The sequence below is a fragment of the Phyllobates terribilis genome, unplaced genomic scaffold (assembly GCF_046119375.1).
Source record: "Phyllobates terribilis strain yellow unplaced genomic scaffold, ASM4611937v1 Scaffold_3__8_contigs__length_932513732, whole genome shotgun sequence".
In the NCBI taxonomy this organism is placed as follows: domain Eukaryota; kingdom Metazoa; phylum Chordata; class Amphibia; order Anura; family Dendrobatidae; genus Phyllobates; species Phyllobates terribilis.
In genome coordinates, this window is record NW_027362763.1 from 365,475,802 (window position 1) to 365,492,228 (window position 16,427).

Genomic DNA, 16,427 nt, shown 5'->3' on the forward strand with positions numbered 1-16,427 from the left:
TTTACATGCCACTGTATATATACTAGATTCCTTGATAGGGCGTTGATCCAGGGAACTAGTCTGATTGTCGTATGGAGTCGGGAAGGAATTTTTTTCCCCAATGTGAAGCTTAGTGTTTGTCACATGTTTTTTTTTTTTGCCTTCCTCTGGATCAACATGTTAGGCTATGGGTTGAACTAGATGGACTTAGTCTTCCTTCAACCTTTAAAACTATGTTACTATGTTGCTACATTATGGTGCTTTCAGATTACATAGCAAAAACCTGGTGACTGATTTCCCTCTTCGCCCGTCTTCAGCAGCACTTTCCAAAACTGCGCTTTTTTTTTTTTTTTTAAGTATTCGTCTACTGCCACATAAATATAAATATCTCCCATGCTGCGCCCCAAATAAATAATTGCCCCTCACTGTGCTTTCTGCACAAAATATCCCCCCAAAATTACCCCTCTCCAAAATATCCCCCCCATGTACTACCCCTTTCAATAATGTCCCCCCACACTGCCCCTCTACAAAATAGCCCCCAAACTGAACCTCTCCTTTAAAATCTCCCTCCACAATGCCTCTGCAAAAAGTCCCACCCACCCTACTGCCCCTCGCTATAATATGCCCCCTTTCACAATACCCCAGTTGCCCCATAATCTCCCATATTGTCCCCCATGAGGTGGCCTTCCAGTAACACAACACTCAGTAACACAACCCTCCCCTTCTCCGGTCCCCTCATGTAAAATAATACCCCATTTAATCTTCAGCTCCTCCATGGAGCTCTTACCGGTGCACGCAGCCTCTGCTGCACTTGTGACAGCAGTAATGTGATGACATCAGCAGTGTGCTGACCTCATTACGCCGCAGCACGTCGGGGCGGGGGTGACAAGTGCTCCTCTGCCCCAGTCCCAGTTCCACAGTGTTAAAATGTTTTGGCGTTTGAAAGACGCAAATACATTTGAATATAGGAAAAAGGGAAGTCTCCTTCCCCCGCGTCCCTCGGGCTGCAACAAACCCCCCTGGCAGGCCGCATATGGCCCATGGCCGTATGTTGTGAAGGCCTTTTCGAAGTCATGCTAATACTAAATGCATAGACACAATTATGTTGAAAACTGTTGCATGTACTAGATAGTGGACCTGAAATGCATTCTAGTGCCGAAGCTGCTGACATTGATGGTATAAATATCTGACAGGTGCCTTTTACAAAGATACTGTATGTATATAGTTGTACACAGCTATGTATACAATTAACCTGCCTCGTTTTATTGTTTAGATGGATCCTGGAACACAGAGTCTCCAAAGCTGATAAAATTAGGTGTTTTACCTGTTCGCAGTTTGTTAGTGATGGAGGGAACTATTTGGGCTGCTTCTGGAGGACAGATATTCATCATTGGCAAAGAAAGTTATAACATAGAGGTAACTGTAGTTGTTTTTAATTTACAGTTTGCAATATGGTTACATGCTTGACCTTTTTCTTAAAAATTATGATTTTGTGATTTAATACATCCACAAAACTCCTTTATTAAGCCAAAATGAAAATTCTGACCTTTTGCATCTTGTGTAAGATATGGCCCAGAAACTGGTTTTGTATAGGTAAAATTCATTGACCTCACTGCAACATCTGGTAGTGCAAACTGTGAATCAAGGCAGCGTAGGGCTTCAAAAAAACCCTTTTAGAGAAACATGTGGGCACTATACACCTACAGAAATTAAATTTATTAAAGATCCCAATTATTATTTATTATTGTAGCGCCATTTATCCCAAGGCGCTTTACATGTGAAGAGGGGTATACATAATAAAAACAAGTACAATAATCTTAAACAATACAAGTGCTCACAGTCTTGAATTTAAGGTAAAAACAATGGATGCTCACCTCTCTGAGCAGCGCCATTCCTGGGATGTTGGCGCTGCTATTCCCAGCGGTTGATGTGACATGTATCCACTGCAACCAATCGGTGGCCACTGTTTGGCTGCAGTCTTTACTATTTTGTCAGCGAAGACCTCCACCATGAGGGAATATTGATGAGCTTCAACCAAAAAGCGGCCACTAGTTGGCTGCAGCGAACATGTACACAATAACGCCAAGTCACACACCAGGGATAGCCTCTCCAACATCGCAGGAACAGCTCCGCTGTGTGAGACGACTATCCATTGTTTTAAATTTATTTGGGGTTCACAATTGAATAAGCAGGAGTTGTACAGTAAATGCCAAAAGATCTACAATCCCAAATTAATAGACACAATATAAATCTTGTTTGTTTTCTTGTTTACCTTTAAAATCTAAATACATTTGAGAAGGATATTGTTTCTTGAAGTACAATAGGAAAAATAAGTATTTGATACACTGCTTATTTTACAAGTCTTTCCACCTACAAAGAATGGAGAGGTCTGTAATTTTTATTGACTCGCCCCCTGGGCCGTGGGGCACTCGGAGCCGGGCAATAGGAGAACGATGGGGGTAGTAGTGGCTACCCGGTTCCGTGGCTCAGGGTGGACAGACCGGTGGTAGTCTGCGATGCGCTGTTGGTGTGTCCGACTACGCCACCCGTGGATTGCGGTCAGTGCGGACCGCTGCTGCCAGGTAGACCGCTGGGGCTGATAATGTATGCAGCTGGGATAGTGTGACTCCCCATGGGAAGAGTGCGGCCCCAGGGCAGTATAATGGAAGATGGGGGTGATGGTGTAGGCGTCCCAGTACCGTTGGTGCTGGAGGAGCAAGGAGCACACAGACAACAGGTTGCAGTCCAGGGTCTTTACTAGAACAGATGAACTGACCCACAAACAGTCCCGGCTAGGAGGAGACCTGGATGTCTGAGAGCAATTGGGAAATTGGCCCTGGTCAGGGTGAGGGTGTAGGCCTACCGTGCTCTCTGCGCTCCTTCTGGCTATCTCCTCATGGTAGGGTAACAGCCCACGGTCCCGAGCTCACCGTGTCCTCTCGCCCGTATGGTTTGCAACGTGGGTTCCTTTCTACTCCTGGCCTGGTACGGCTTTGCTGGTCCCTTCTGTTGTGGCAGAGCCTCCGGGCTTCTTAGGCCAAGGAACATACAGTCCCCTGCGGACTGGTTATCTGTTGCAGGACGTGGAATCCTCACAGCCTCAGACACCAAAGTCTGGTAAAATGGAGTTCTTTGTCTGCCAAGACAGGCTCTCTTGTCTCTGGTTTGTGGCTCTCCTACTGCCACCCTTCCTCTTAGGGTGCAATACAACTGTCCCTCTCTGCTCTGGGACAACTCTCAATCCAGAGACAGGTCGTCCAGTTCTCCCTAACCCTGCCCCCAGTTCCAGCTTTTATAGGGGCAGCCTGCTCCCCCTACTGGCCTGAGACAGGAGGTATTGCATGCTAATGTTCCCCTGACCAGAGAACCTCCCCCTTGCTCTCAGACACAGCTTTATTATATTTGTGGCATCCAGGCCAGGGTGACACATTCCCCCCTAGTAAAATTTAGTACTCCGGGACTAAACAGCAAACAAAGACAATATACATGACTATAAAACATTATCAGGAAAGTGACGCACAGATTGAGTTCTTAAGGTCACAGTGTGGTCTGTGACCGGGTGTCCATCTCACCAACACAACATGGAGCCTTAACCAGGTGGGGATCTGTCCTACCCCAAGTCCTTTACAGTCTTAGTTCATTCCTTGGTCAGGCTCCGAACGCAGTCCATACAAAGTCCCGGTTATTAAAAGTCCATAACCTTTGAGTCCGTATGGTAACTGCAAGAAACTGAAATACACTATTAATAATCATGCAGGTAACTTGGCAAACATTTCAACATTTGGCAACATGGTTATTTACAATTTTAGTGCACCCTATATTCTCCAGCGAGCGGGTATCTGCCCCTTTGTGCTCCTGGTTCACCTCCTTAACCCACTGTCTGGTGGTGGACCGACCTGGCTTTCCCCACTAGCGTTAGGGGTACAGCTACCAGCTGGACTTACAGGCAGGACAGACAGCTGTCTGCGGGTCCTTTGGCTTACCGCAGGCATGGCAGGCTCACTGTCAGCAGAGGGTTGACTCTCCTGGGCTGCTGGTACAGGCTCTTCTGCCTCTGGAACTGCTGGCTCCTCTTCACCTTCCGGCTCTGGTGCAGGTTGTTGCTCAGTCGGTTGCAGGAAATGCAGGACGGGTACCACTATTGCATCGTTTATTCGAGTCCAGGACTGAGGGAACTCTCCGAGAACGGTGCTGATCATTTCTTCCTTGTCCTCTGCGGGTTCAAGGTCACTTTGATCCTCTTCTGCACTACGGAGTTGCTCGGGGCACCTTTTTAGGTGGTCTCTGGAGACGGTACTAGTGGTTTCTCCTCCGTCCTTGGTGATCACGCACACCTTCGGGTTGTCGTGGTCAGACTGCAGTACGGTGTAGGGTTCCCTTTCCCACTGGTCGTCCAACTTGTGAAGCCTTCTCTTTCGCTTCAGGACCTGCTCACCAGGTTCTAGGGGACCAGCAGGGGCGTGTTGGTTGAAGAGTCTTTCTTGCCTCTCTCTCACCTGGGCCAGGCTCTTCTCCACACTCTCCTGTACCTTCTTGTACTGCAGTTGCCTTTCCGTATCCCAGTCCGCATCCGGGGAGGTGTCCTCAGGTATTAGGACTCCCATCTCCAGGTCTACGGGCAGCTTACCTGGTCTAGCTCGCATCAGGTAAGCCGGGGTGCAGTTTGTAGCATTCACCGGGATATGGTTGTACAAGTCTATTAGGTCCGGCAGTTTTTCTGGCCACATGTTGCGTTCCTCCAGGGGCAACGTCTTCAGGAGATCAATGACTATATTGTTCATTTTCTCACACATCCCGTTGGTTTGTGGGTGGTAAGGCGTTGTCCGAATCTTCTTACAGCCTTAGACGTTGCAGAATTCTTGGAAGATTTCGGCTTCGAACGCTGGACCCTGGTCCGTCAGGACCTGTTCCGGATACCCGTGTGGATGGCAGAAGTATTGCTGGAAGGCTCTGGCCGCCGTTTGGGCTGTCAAGTCTTTTACCGGGACCACCACTAGAAAACGGGAATAGTGGTCCATGATGGTCAGGGCATAGATTTATCCTGACCGGCTTGGAGCCAATTTGACGTGGTCCAGAGCTACCAGCTCAAGAGGCTGCGTGGTGACGATGGGCCTCAAGGGTGTCTTCTGGCTGGTGCGGTCCTTCCTCCTTAGGTGACAAGGGCCACAGTCTCTGCACCACTTTTCTACAGCCCCTCTCAAGCCGACCCAAAATAACCGTCCTCTTAGCAGGAACTCCAGTTTCTTCCAACCGAAGTGCCCCGCTCTGTCATGGTAAGCCACCAGGACCATAGCTGCATCCCGCCTTGGGACCACGATTTGCCAGGTCAGCTCATGTGTCCGGTGGTTGACGAGCCTTCTGCACAGCTTGCCTTCGTAGAGGAACAGCTTGCTCTTCTCTTTCCATAGCTGCTTGGCTTCCTCTGGAGCATCCGGATCTATGCGGGCATCTTCCTGGGTCAGCAGATCTTTCACCAGGCGGATTGCAGGGTCACTATCTTGGGTCTCGGTCCAGCTGTGGTGAGGTAGGGGATTGATCATAACGGTGGTTAAATCTTCCTCCTTCACGCGGTGGGAGTATTGAGCTTCCCCAGTACCGGTGAAACGCGGGGAGTTCTACCTCCTCCAGCTCTTCTGGGTCTTCGTCACCTTCAGGTAAGTGAGGCATTCTCGATAGGGCGTCAGCGTTGGCATTGGTTTTGCCTGCCCGGTACTTGATCACGAACTCATAATTGGAGAGACGGGCCATCCACCGCTGTTCCAGGGCTCCAAGTCTTGCACTGTCTAGGTGTGTTAACGGGTTGTTGTCAGTGTACACCGTGAACTTTGCGGAGGCCAGGTAATGCTTGAAGCGTTCCGTCACGGCCCACACCACCGCCAAGAATTCTAGCTTAAAGGAGCTGTAATTCTCCGGGTTCCTCTCGGTGGGCCTCAGCTTCCGGCTGGCGTACACGATCACCCTTTCTCTGCCCTGTTGGTTTTGTGACAGTACGGCTCCCTGTCCCACATTACTGGCGTCTGTGTGGAGAATAAAAGGCTGGCCATAATCAGGGTAGGCCAGGATCTCATCCCCTGTGAGGGCCATCTTCAACTGCCGGAAGGACTCCTCTTCCGGTTTATCCCACTTGAAGGGTGGCTTTTGGCTTCTGGACTTAGACTGTCCTATCAGGAGGTTCTGCATAGGAGCTGCCATCTTAGTGAACCCGGGGATGAACCTTCGGTAGTAGCCTACCAACCCGAGGAACTGCCTTACTTCTTTGATGTTCGAGGGGCTGGGCCGTGACCTTGTCAGGGTCGGGGGCTACTCCTTCCGCACTTACCACGTGCCCTAGGTACTGGACCTTTGGTTTCAGCAGGTGACACTTCGATGGTTTCACCTTCAGGCCATAGCCTGCCAGGGCTTCGAACACCTTGGCCAGGTGCTTTAGATGGTCCTCATAAGTCTTCGAATAGACGATCACGTCGTCCAGGTAAAGGAGGACCGTCTCGAAGTTTCGGTGCCCTAGACAGCATTCCATCAGCCTCTGGAAGGTCCCTGGTGCGTTGCAGATCCCGAAGGGCATACAGTTGAACTCGCTCAGTCCCATCGGGGTGGTGAAGGCGGTCTTCTCCTGGTCGGCCTCTGCCACAGGAACCTGCCAGTACCCGCTAGTAAGGTCCAAAGTAGAAAAGAAGTTAGCTGATTTTAGTGCGGCTAAAGACTCTTCTATTCTAGGCAGCGGATATGCGTCTTTGTGGGTGATGCTGTTGATTTGTCTATAGTCCACGCACATTCTCATGGTGCCGTCTTTCTTTTTTACCAGAACCAGGGGGGCTGCCCAGGGGCTACAGCTATCTCTAATGACCCCAGCATCTTTCATTTCTCTTAGCATCCCCTTTGCGTTCTGACAATGTGCAGGGGGTACAGGTCTGTGTCTCTCTTTTATTGGTGGGTGGCTCCCTGTGGGGATGTGGTGTTCTATCCCCTTTACTCTGCCGAAGTCTAGCGGGTGCTTACTAAAGACTCTCGTACTCCTGTACCACCCGGTAGACTCCTTGTTTTTGGTGCAGGGGAGTGGAGTCAGCACCCACATGGAGTTTCTGGCACCAGTCCTCCTTTTGTTTCTAGGAGCCATTACCCTCCGCCTGTGGAGATGGAGGCAAAGGCTCCACGGCCCTGATAGCTTTGTGTTCGACAACAAACAGTTTGGCAAGTGTAGCGTACCTGGGTAAGTGTACCTCTCTCTCCCCAATGTTGAGAATGCGAACGGGCACCCTCCCATGACGGACATCAACCACCCCCCGAGCTGTCAAAATGGTGGGCCTGCTGTCCGAGTACACGGGTTCTACCATGGCTTGGTAGTCTCTACCTCTCAACCCGATTGCAGTCCGACACCAGATCATCATTTCACTTTTGGGAGGCATGGAAATGGGGAATGGGTTACTCAGTCTTACGCTACCGATCTCACCACCAGACAGTTCTACCTGCTGCCGTCTCATCAGGGCTTTTATCTCCTTGTTGAGGACTCTCTGTTGGCTGGAACTAGCATTCACTGCCACCTGTTGTAGAATTACAATTACCTCTGAAAGACAATTTTCAATCACGTTAGTACCCACAGTTATTTTAGGGTGACTCTCGACTGTCAATGTCCACAATAATTACTCCCTGTGCCGGTAGTTCAACTTTACCAATTTTAATGGTCATCTCCTTGAACCCCATCTGCGGCACGGGTAAGCCATTACTGGCGATGATGCTCAAGTTACTGTCTGGATACCGTGTGATATCAGCATCAGTCCAATACTGCTTAAAAAGTACATAAGGGATAGTGGTTACTTGCGACCCAGTATCCAGCAAGGTGCTCATGGGGATACCGTCCAGCACCACGGGTAAAACCGGGCGCCCCCCAACATACTTATTATGCCAATTGTAAGGGCCTGGTGATCTTATGCCTGGGGGTTGGCCCTCTGCCACAGGTTGGACCCGTTTAAATTACAGTACCTGGAAATGTGTCCGGGCTGGTTGCATTGACGGCAAATGGGCTGTCCATCCTCTGCGTAGCGGTCTGTGGGCCTCCCTCGGAATGACTGGATCCTCCTCTGTCGACGCCACGGGACATCCTCCGGACTTGAAGCCAGCTCGATGGGTCTTGACGGGTCCACTTGTAACGCCTGGACGCTCCTGGTCAACGCCGCGACGCTCCTGGTCAGCTACTGGACTTGGTGATGCAGATCTTTTGACGGGGCTTGGTTCAGGGCTTGTGCGTCAGCCCCCACGGAGTCCATAGAGGAGGGCGCCACCTCCTGGTGGTAGGTGAGAGCAGGGCGCCGGGGGTTTATAGCGCCACTTGTTGCGGGTTCACGGAGCACCCTTATGGCCCTGTCCTTGAATTGGGCAAAGGTCAGGTCAGGGTTCTTGAAGAATATGAGGCGCAGCTGGGTCCTGTGGGCGCTAGACAGCAAACCTTCTATAAACTGTTCTGTTAGTAGCTTATCCGTATCCTGCACGCTGCCAGGGTCAGCTTGTTTAATGGCTCTCAAGGCTTCCTGCAAATTTAGGGCATAGTCTCTGATGCTGTCCTGTGCCCGCTGCTTACATCCATAGAACCGCATTTTAATTTCAGCGGAGGTACAGGGAAATCAAAGGTACCTCGCAGCCGGGCCAGAATGTCCTTCACAGTCCTTTTCTCCTCAGCGGGCCACGACTTTACCTCCCGCTGGGCCGCGCCAGTTAACTGCCCCGTCAGTATGCTGACCTTCTGTTCCTCTGTCAGGGGGTAAACTTGGAACAAACTGTACATCCTTTCCTTAAAATCAGTCAGGGCATGGGGCTCCCCTGAGTACTTAGGCAGCCAGGCCGCTCCAGGGATGTAGGGCAGGGAAAATGGCATCACCGCTGCTGCAGCTGCGCTGGTGGTAGTGGGCACCTCTGTGTCCGATATCTTCCTCCCCCCTAGTCAAGCGCGGCCTACCTTCCGACGATCCTCTTCTGTAGGCCGTGGCTCCGCTGATGCTGCTCCGGACGAGGACCTTGCGTCGCGTCCTGGTGACTTCAGCGTCGCTCTCTCTCCCTTCCAGGACCTTGCGCAGCGTCGGTGCGTGGGGCGGAGCTTCGGGTCTCGCGCGGTTTGGACGTTCACGCCCCTCTTCTTCCCGCGCGGCGTCCTGAAGATGGCGTCCGATGGCGAGAACCGACGGAAGATGGCGGGAGACGGCTGAAAATGGCGGGAAACGGCTCTGGATGGCGGGAAACCTCTTCTTCAGGTACGTGTACAGTCTTTTTCAGGCACGCAATACCCGTTTGTGGCGGGTTGGTTACAATCCTGCCTACTACGCCAAAGCTGACTCGCCCCCTGGGCCGTGGGGCACTCGGATCCGGGCAATAGGAGAACGATGGGGGTAGTAGTGGCTACCCGGTTCCGTGGCTCAGGGCGGTCAGACCGGTGGTAGTCTGCGATGCGCTGTTGATGTGTTCGACTACGCCACCCGTGGAATGCGGTCAGTGCGGACCGCCGCTGCCAGGTAGACCGCTGGGGCTGATAATGTATGCAGCTGGGATAGTGTGACTCCCCACGGGAAGAGTGCGGCCCCAGGGTAGTATAACAGAAGATGGGGGTGATGGTGTAGGGCGTCCCAGTACCGTTAGCGCTGGAGGAGCAAGGAGCACACAGACAACAGGTTGCAGTCCAGGGTCTTTACTAGAACAGGTGAACTGACCCACAAACAGTCCCGGCTAGGAGGGGACCTGGATGTCTGAGAGCAATTGGGAAATTGGCCCTGGTCAGGGTGAGGGTGTAGGCCTACCGTGCTCTCTGCTCTCCTTCTGGCTATCTCCTCCTGGTAGGGTAACAGCCCACGGTCCCAAGCTCACTGTGTCCTCTCGCCCGTATGGTTTGCAATGTGGGTTCCTTTCTACTCCCGGCCTGGTACGGCTTTGTTGGTCCCTTCTGTTGTGGCAGAGTCTCCGGGCTTCTTAGGCCAAGGAACATACAGTCCCCTGCGGACCGGTTATCTGCTACAGGACGTGGAATCCTCACAGCCTCAGACACCAAAGTCTGGTAAAATGGAGTTCTTTGTCTGCCAAGACAGGCTCACTTCGCCTCTTGTCTCTGGCTTGTGGCTCTCCTACTGCCACACTTCCTCTTAGGGTGCAATACAACTGTCCCTCTCTGCTCTGGGACAGCTCTCAATCCAGAGACAGGTCGTCCAGTTCTCCCTAACCCTGCCCCCAGTTCCAGCTTTTATAGGGGCAGCCTGCTCCCCCTACTGGCCTGAGACAGGAGGTATTGCATGCTAATGTTCCCCTGACCAGAGAACCTCCCCCTTGCTCTCAGATACAGCTTTATTATACTTGTGGCATCCAGGCCAGGGTGACACATTATCGTAGGTACACTTCAACTGTGAGAGACAAAATCTAAACATGAAAAACAGAAAATCACATTGTATGATTTTTACATAATTAATTTGTATTGTATTGCATGAAATAAGTATTTGATACACTAGAAAAACAGAACTTAATATTTGGTACAGAAACCTTTGTGTGCACTTACAGAGGTCAGACCTTTCCCGTAGATCTTGACCAAGTTTGCACACACTGCAGCAGGGATTTTGGCCCACTCCTCCAAACAGATCTTCTCCAGATCTTTCAGGTTTCAGGGCTGTCGCTGGGCAACATTGAGTTTCAGCTCCCTCCAAAGATTTTCTATTGGGTTCAGGTCTGGAGACTGGCTAGGCCACTCCAGACCAGGACCTTGAAATGCTTCTTATGGAGCCACTCCTTAGTTGCCCTGGCTGTGTGTTTCGGGTCATTGTCATGCTGGAAGACCCAGCCACTACCCATCTTCAATGCTCTTAATGAGGGAAGGAGGTAGTTGGACAAAATCTCGCGATACATGACCGCATCTATCCTCCCTTCAATATGGTGCAGTCGTCCTGTCCCCTTTGCAAAAAAGCACCCCCAAAGTATGATGTTTCCCCCACCATGGTTCACGGTTGGGATGGTGTTCTAGCGGTTGTACTCCTCATTCTTCTTCCTCCAAACATGGCGAGTGGAGTTGATACCAGAAAGTTTTATTTTGGTCTCATCTGACCACATGACCTTCTCCAGTGCTTCCTCTGGATCATCCAGATGGTCATTGGCACGCTTCAAATGGGCCTGGACATGTGCTGGCGTGAGCAGGGGTACCTTGCGTGCTGTGCAGGATTTTAATCCATGATGGCGTAGTGTGTTACTAACTGTAATGTTTGAGACTGTGATCCCAGCTTCAGGTCATAGACCAGATCCTCCCGTGTAGTTCTGGCCTAATTCCTGACCTTTCTCAGTATCATCCTTACTCCACTAGGCGAGATCTTGCATGGAGTCCCAGACCGAGGAAGATTGACAGTCATATTGTGTTTCTTCCATTTTCTAATAATTGCTCCAACAGTTGTTGCCTTCTCACCAAGCTGCTTGCCTATTGTCCTGTAGCCCATCCCAGCTTTGTGCAAGTCTACAATTTTGGCCCTGGTGTCCTTAGACAGCTCTTTGGTCTTGGCCATGGTGGAGATGTTGGAGTGTGATTGATTGAGTGTGTCGACAGGTGTCTTTTATACAGGTAACAAATTCAAACAGGTGCAATTAATACATGTAATGAGTGCAGAGTAGGAGGGCTTCTTAAAGAAAATCTAACTTGTCTGTGAGAGGCAGAATTCTTGCTGGTTGGTAGGTGAACAAATACTTATTTCATGCAATAAAATGCAATTTAATTATTTAAAAATAATCATACAATGGGATTTTCTGTTTTTTTTATTTTTAGATTCTCTCTCAAAGAGAGATAAAAATTACTGACCTCTCCATTCTTTGTTGGTGGGAAAACTTGCAAAATCAGCAGTGTATCAAATACTTATTTTCCCCACTGTATGCCAATATGGTGAAATTGTGGTGTCTGTAAAATATAGATAATACTGAGTGCAAGTTGGACAAAGGTGACATAGGAGCAGAACATAAGATTAATCAAATTAAATTTGATTAATTACTAATTATTTGGGGGATCTTTTGGAAAATGTTTTACGTGGCTGTATTCTTTTCCTGAATATGGTGCTGCTGAGTGTGAGGATAGTTTTAATTCAACGATTACTCTATTAGTAAAGGCTATTTTCAGTTACTTTTAGTTGAGTGGATAGAAAATCTTCCTAAAGATATCTATTTGTTTTAGGGCAATAGACAAGGCAGCCTAGCCGCAGTATCTGCACGCCGATTGCCACTAATTGCCTTGCTGTTCCAGTGTCTACCACTTGAGCCATGACAAGTGCAGATACAAAGCAGCAATTAGAGGTAATCAGTCTTGTGTTACTATGGCTCCACTAGAAAACATGTACGGTAACAACTCTTGTATTGGTCCTTCACTCTATTCAATTGGATACTCCTGCAGAAGTTACACTTAAATTGAACCTGGCTCATGAATCCATGGACAGTATGAATCACAGTCTGGCTCCATCATTTTAAACATGAATTTTTTGAAGGGGTTTTCTGGACTAAAAAAAAAAAAAAGAAACAATCTGGCTATTGCTTTAATGACTCCCAAAGCCGCCTGCTCCCTTTTTATCTTCATTTTTTATCTCCCCTTACTCCCCATGAAACCATCTTTCTGTTTTTTTATTTTATACATTCTGAACTTCCTATTTGCTCTCACGTTGTGCTTCAAGGCTACATTACTTAAAAAGCAGAATTGAATCCACCCCAGCTCACTCGCGTCCATCCTCAGTGCTCGTCGACTCTTTTTACAAAGTACCATACAGAGACTTCTTACAGCCTCAAGTTGGATAAATCGCTGCACATAGTTTCTCCTTCCTAACATTTCTCCCACTTCACGTAGTATGTACTATACTGAGACTCTCTTGCAGTCAATAATGTTACAGACAATATTGTTACAGTTGCTGACACTAGCCCCACACACACCCCTTGTACTGTACAGAATCAAAGAGTCTTATAATGGTTACATTTAATAAAATGTAATACTGTAGCACACTGGAAGCCCAGCACTATCCCCTCTGGCCATAGTCATAAGTTACTTTTTCTGTGGATCCCACTTTTGTGGCTTCATATCTTCTTCCATGTGTCACTCCTTGGCTGAGGCTCACAGGCCACGCCGCCCATGACATCCTGTTAAAAGCCTATTGCTCGGAGAACTGCTGGCTGACTCCCACCTACTGTACACAGGGCTGTGCTGGATTGATAGGCTGTGTTTCGTTCAAACCATAAAAAGAAAATGTCTGTACTTTGATCAAAATGAATGGAACAGGAAGTAAGGAGCTGAAGATCAAATGACCGCATGTGAGGGCTCAGAAACAGAGCAGAATTTTAACAGCAAGTAAACTATGAAGTTTCTCATAGCCTTTACAATACTAATCTGTGGGCCCAGAAGACTCGCTTAACGCTGCTGCCTTTCAGTGAACAACATGGTTGAGAGATGTGCCTGTTTCTCCCCGCCCTCTTAGCTGGACTGACAGGTCTCCCCTACACACAGACAGGTGGAGGCCTGTCACTCTGAGTGGGCAGGGAAAAGCCAATAGTGATATACCTCTTGGACTCATCCCAAGCCAAGCTTTTATCGGTTTTCTTTGAAATACCACAGCATTTCAGAGTAAACATAGATGTTTGTAGCGAGCGAGCCGGTCTCTGCTTTATGTGGCATATAGTTTCGGCAGCTTGAATCAACTGACAGGTTCCCTATAAATAATATGTTATGTTTCCCACATATGTTTTCTCTGTCTTTCCAAGTATTTTATAAAAAATGGGCATTTATATTGGTATACAGAATTTAAAGAGGGTCAGTCCAGAACATGGGAGCTTGAGGACTGTAAAAAGTTGACTTTTAAACATTTTAATTTTGGCAATAAATTATTTTTCTCATTCATAATACAAAATGGGAACTAGTCAGACCTCAGTTGTTTATTTTCTTTCTACTACTTTGAATTAGTTTCTCCAACTTTGGTGGAGTTTTCACACTCATGAGTTGTTTGGTCAGTTGATGTGATCCATAGCTTTTCTTTCTTTATTGCTCTACAGTCATAAAATACTAAATTTTCCTTACTGTTGTTGCCGAATTTTCAGCATCAGTTTGAGGCTCATCAAGAAGAGGGCATGGTGATTTCACATATGGCAGTTGCAGGGGTTGGAATCTGGATTGCCTTTACATCTGGCTCAACTTTACGTCTGTTCCATACAGAGACCTTTCAACATCTTCAAGATATTAACATAGCAACTCCAGTACACAATATGTTGTCAGGTAGGTTGATTTAATGCATTCTACTCTACAATATACTAGCCAATTTGTACAAAATCAAACTAGAATATTCTCTGGGTGTAATCTTTACAGCAAAACTGTCACTGGGTGCCTGTTTTACCCTCTGTGTCTATTCTTGTGTGGTAGACATGCATTCCCTTACTAGAGCCATATCAATATCTCGGACACAACTACAATCCGATTGGTTGTGCAAAAAATATGGCAAACCCATGTTTTATAATTTAATTATCGCAGCCATAAATTGTACATTGCTTGCCTGCTATCCCCAGATTTGCAAGATCTAAAAGTCCTTCAGCTAGGCAATTTGTAATTTAAATTCTCTGATAATGTGAACAGATTCCTCCAGCATGACAACCACTTTTGACCATAACCCTTGATTTTTTTTGTGTAGCTTGATAGCTTATTGTTGTTGCACACTACTGGAAAAGCACTTATTAATGGCCTGTGGGTGCTACATAAATAAATTAAAAAAAATCTGTACTTGCCTCCCAGATGATCGCACTCCTTCACTCTCAGCTTTGTGTTCAGCATTATCTTCCTGACATAAACAATGTCACATGACCAATGCAGCCAATGAGCAGCCTCTGATTTACACTTGTGTTAAAATGTGAATATTGCATCTAATCAGCGGCCACTGATTGGCTCCAGTATTCTCGTAAGGGTTCGTTCACACTGGCGTATAACTCGGACGAGTGTAATCCGATAAAACATCTGATTGCACTCGGACCAATGTTAGTAAGCGAGGCAGTGCAGATCTGCTCTTTTTTTCTTAGGCGTATTCGGCTTGAGAAAAAAAAAATGCAGCATGATGAGATTTCACTCTGAAATTGGACAGTGCGAGAAAATGCGTGCCATACGAACCATCAGTATAGCATCTGATTTTAATGGGTACATTACAATTCTGTAAGATGGGAAACTGTAAATGGTTCTGTATATGATTATTAGCTGCTGAGTAAAAAAATTGATTTTATGCAGCGCACAGATGACAAGTGAGAAAAAATCGTTCCACTCTCCTGGATGAGAATGGGACCGATTATTTATACACAAGTGTGACGACACAGCATTTAATCAGATGTAAATTCAGTAGGCCAGGAGAAATACGCTGTTATCATTATGTTGACTTTTGAATTTGTGTCTTTCTTTGGTTGGTCAAGAAGCACAGAATATTATTTGTATAAGCCTGGATGTTGCCACTTATTGTCTGTTATCTCTAGAGGACGGGGACTCTGGGTCATAGAACAATGATGTTTGTCTCAACTTATTGTCTGTTATCTCTAGAGGACGGGGACTCTGGGTCATAGAACAATGATGTTTGCTAATATGCTGATTACATATTGTACCAGGCCAGCTAGTTTGTTGGCCTGCAGACCAATGGAGGACAAACTATGCAAATTTATTAAATGCTCAAACAATGAGACATGAGCCCCTGCCACCTTCCCCCTCCTGACCTGTGGATAATGACCTGAGCCACAGATTTAAATCTAAAAAGGGATTTCTATCACGCTGCAAGTAGAATTAGAGAGACTGTTCAGAACAGCAGCTAGGACACATGGCTCGATCAAGAGGAACACCGATTTGGATTTTACAGGATGCCAGCTTAAGGGTCCACAGCCCTGGCTGGAGGAATATAGATCTGCTCCATTGACTATCACAGAACCCATGGATACATTTGGGGAAACCAAGTTGGGACCCTCTGGTCCCATGGAGCTGTTTGGGGTAGCCAGGTTGGGACCCTCCGGTCACCTGGTTCCATGGATATGTTTCGAGCAGCCAGGTTAGGACCCTCGGGTCTCCTAGCCACGTCCTCAATGGACTGTCAGCTTCCTAAGCTTGTCGTTACCTCCTCTCTGCGGGTGCCTGCCAAAAGCGGGGTGCCACTGGTGGGGATAGTCGGCCATGGAAAGTCACAGCGTCTTTACTCCCAGCGAGTCAGCGGAAGGGTGAGACTCTGTAATTTTGCACCGCCTTGAGTATTTGCTGGGACTGTTCTATATGTCTGTTGTCTGTTTGGTGGTTCAAAAAAGTATTGCCACACTGTTTTACCCTCACCCTGTGTTGTCTGAGTAGTATTATGCCCATGGGAGAACCCTATGTTTTCACAACAAGTGTAAACAAACCCTTAGCTAAGATTGGAGAAGGGGTGCCAGTCCTAGGGGTACATATATATTACATTATTTATTTAATACTT

General features: G+C 47.9%; 1 protein-coding gene and 1 long non-coding RNA gene across 12 annotated transcripts in view; one reads left to right on the forward strand and one right to left on the reverse strand.

Moving 5' to 3' along the window:
• The window catches only part of ARHGEF10 (Rho guanine nucleotide exchange factor 10), a 198,051-nt gene that overhangs the window by 155,679 nt on the left and 25,945 nt on the right, over positions 1 to 16,427 (forward strand). For all 7 annotated transcript variants that reach the window (XM_073675379.1, XM_073675380.1, XM_073675383.1 and 4 more), the window contains 2 exons: positions 1,253 to 1,395; positions 14,047 to 14,221. In XM_073675379.1, the coding sequence (XP_073531480.1) occupies positions 1,253 to 1,395; positions 14,047 to 14,221 (318 nt within the window). The remainder of the gene's footprint in view (positions 1 to 1,252; positions 1,396 to 14,046; positions 14,222 to 16,427) is intronic.
• LOC141259424 (uncharacterized) overlaps positions 1 to 16,427 on the reverse strand; it is a 136,632-nt gene that overhangs the window by 95,222 nt on the left and 24,983 nt on the right. The gene's annotated exons all lie outside the window — the stretch shown is intronic.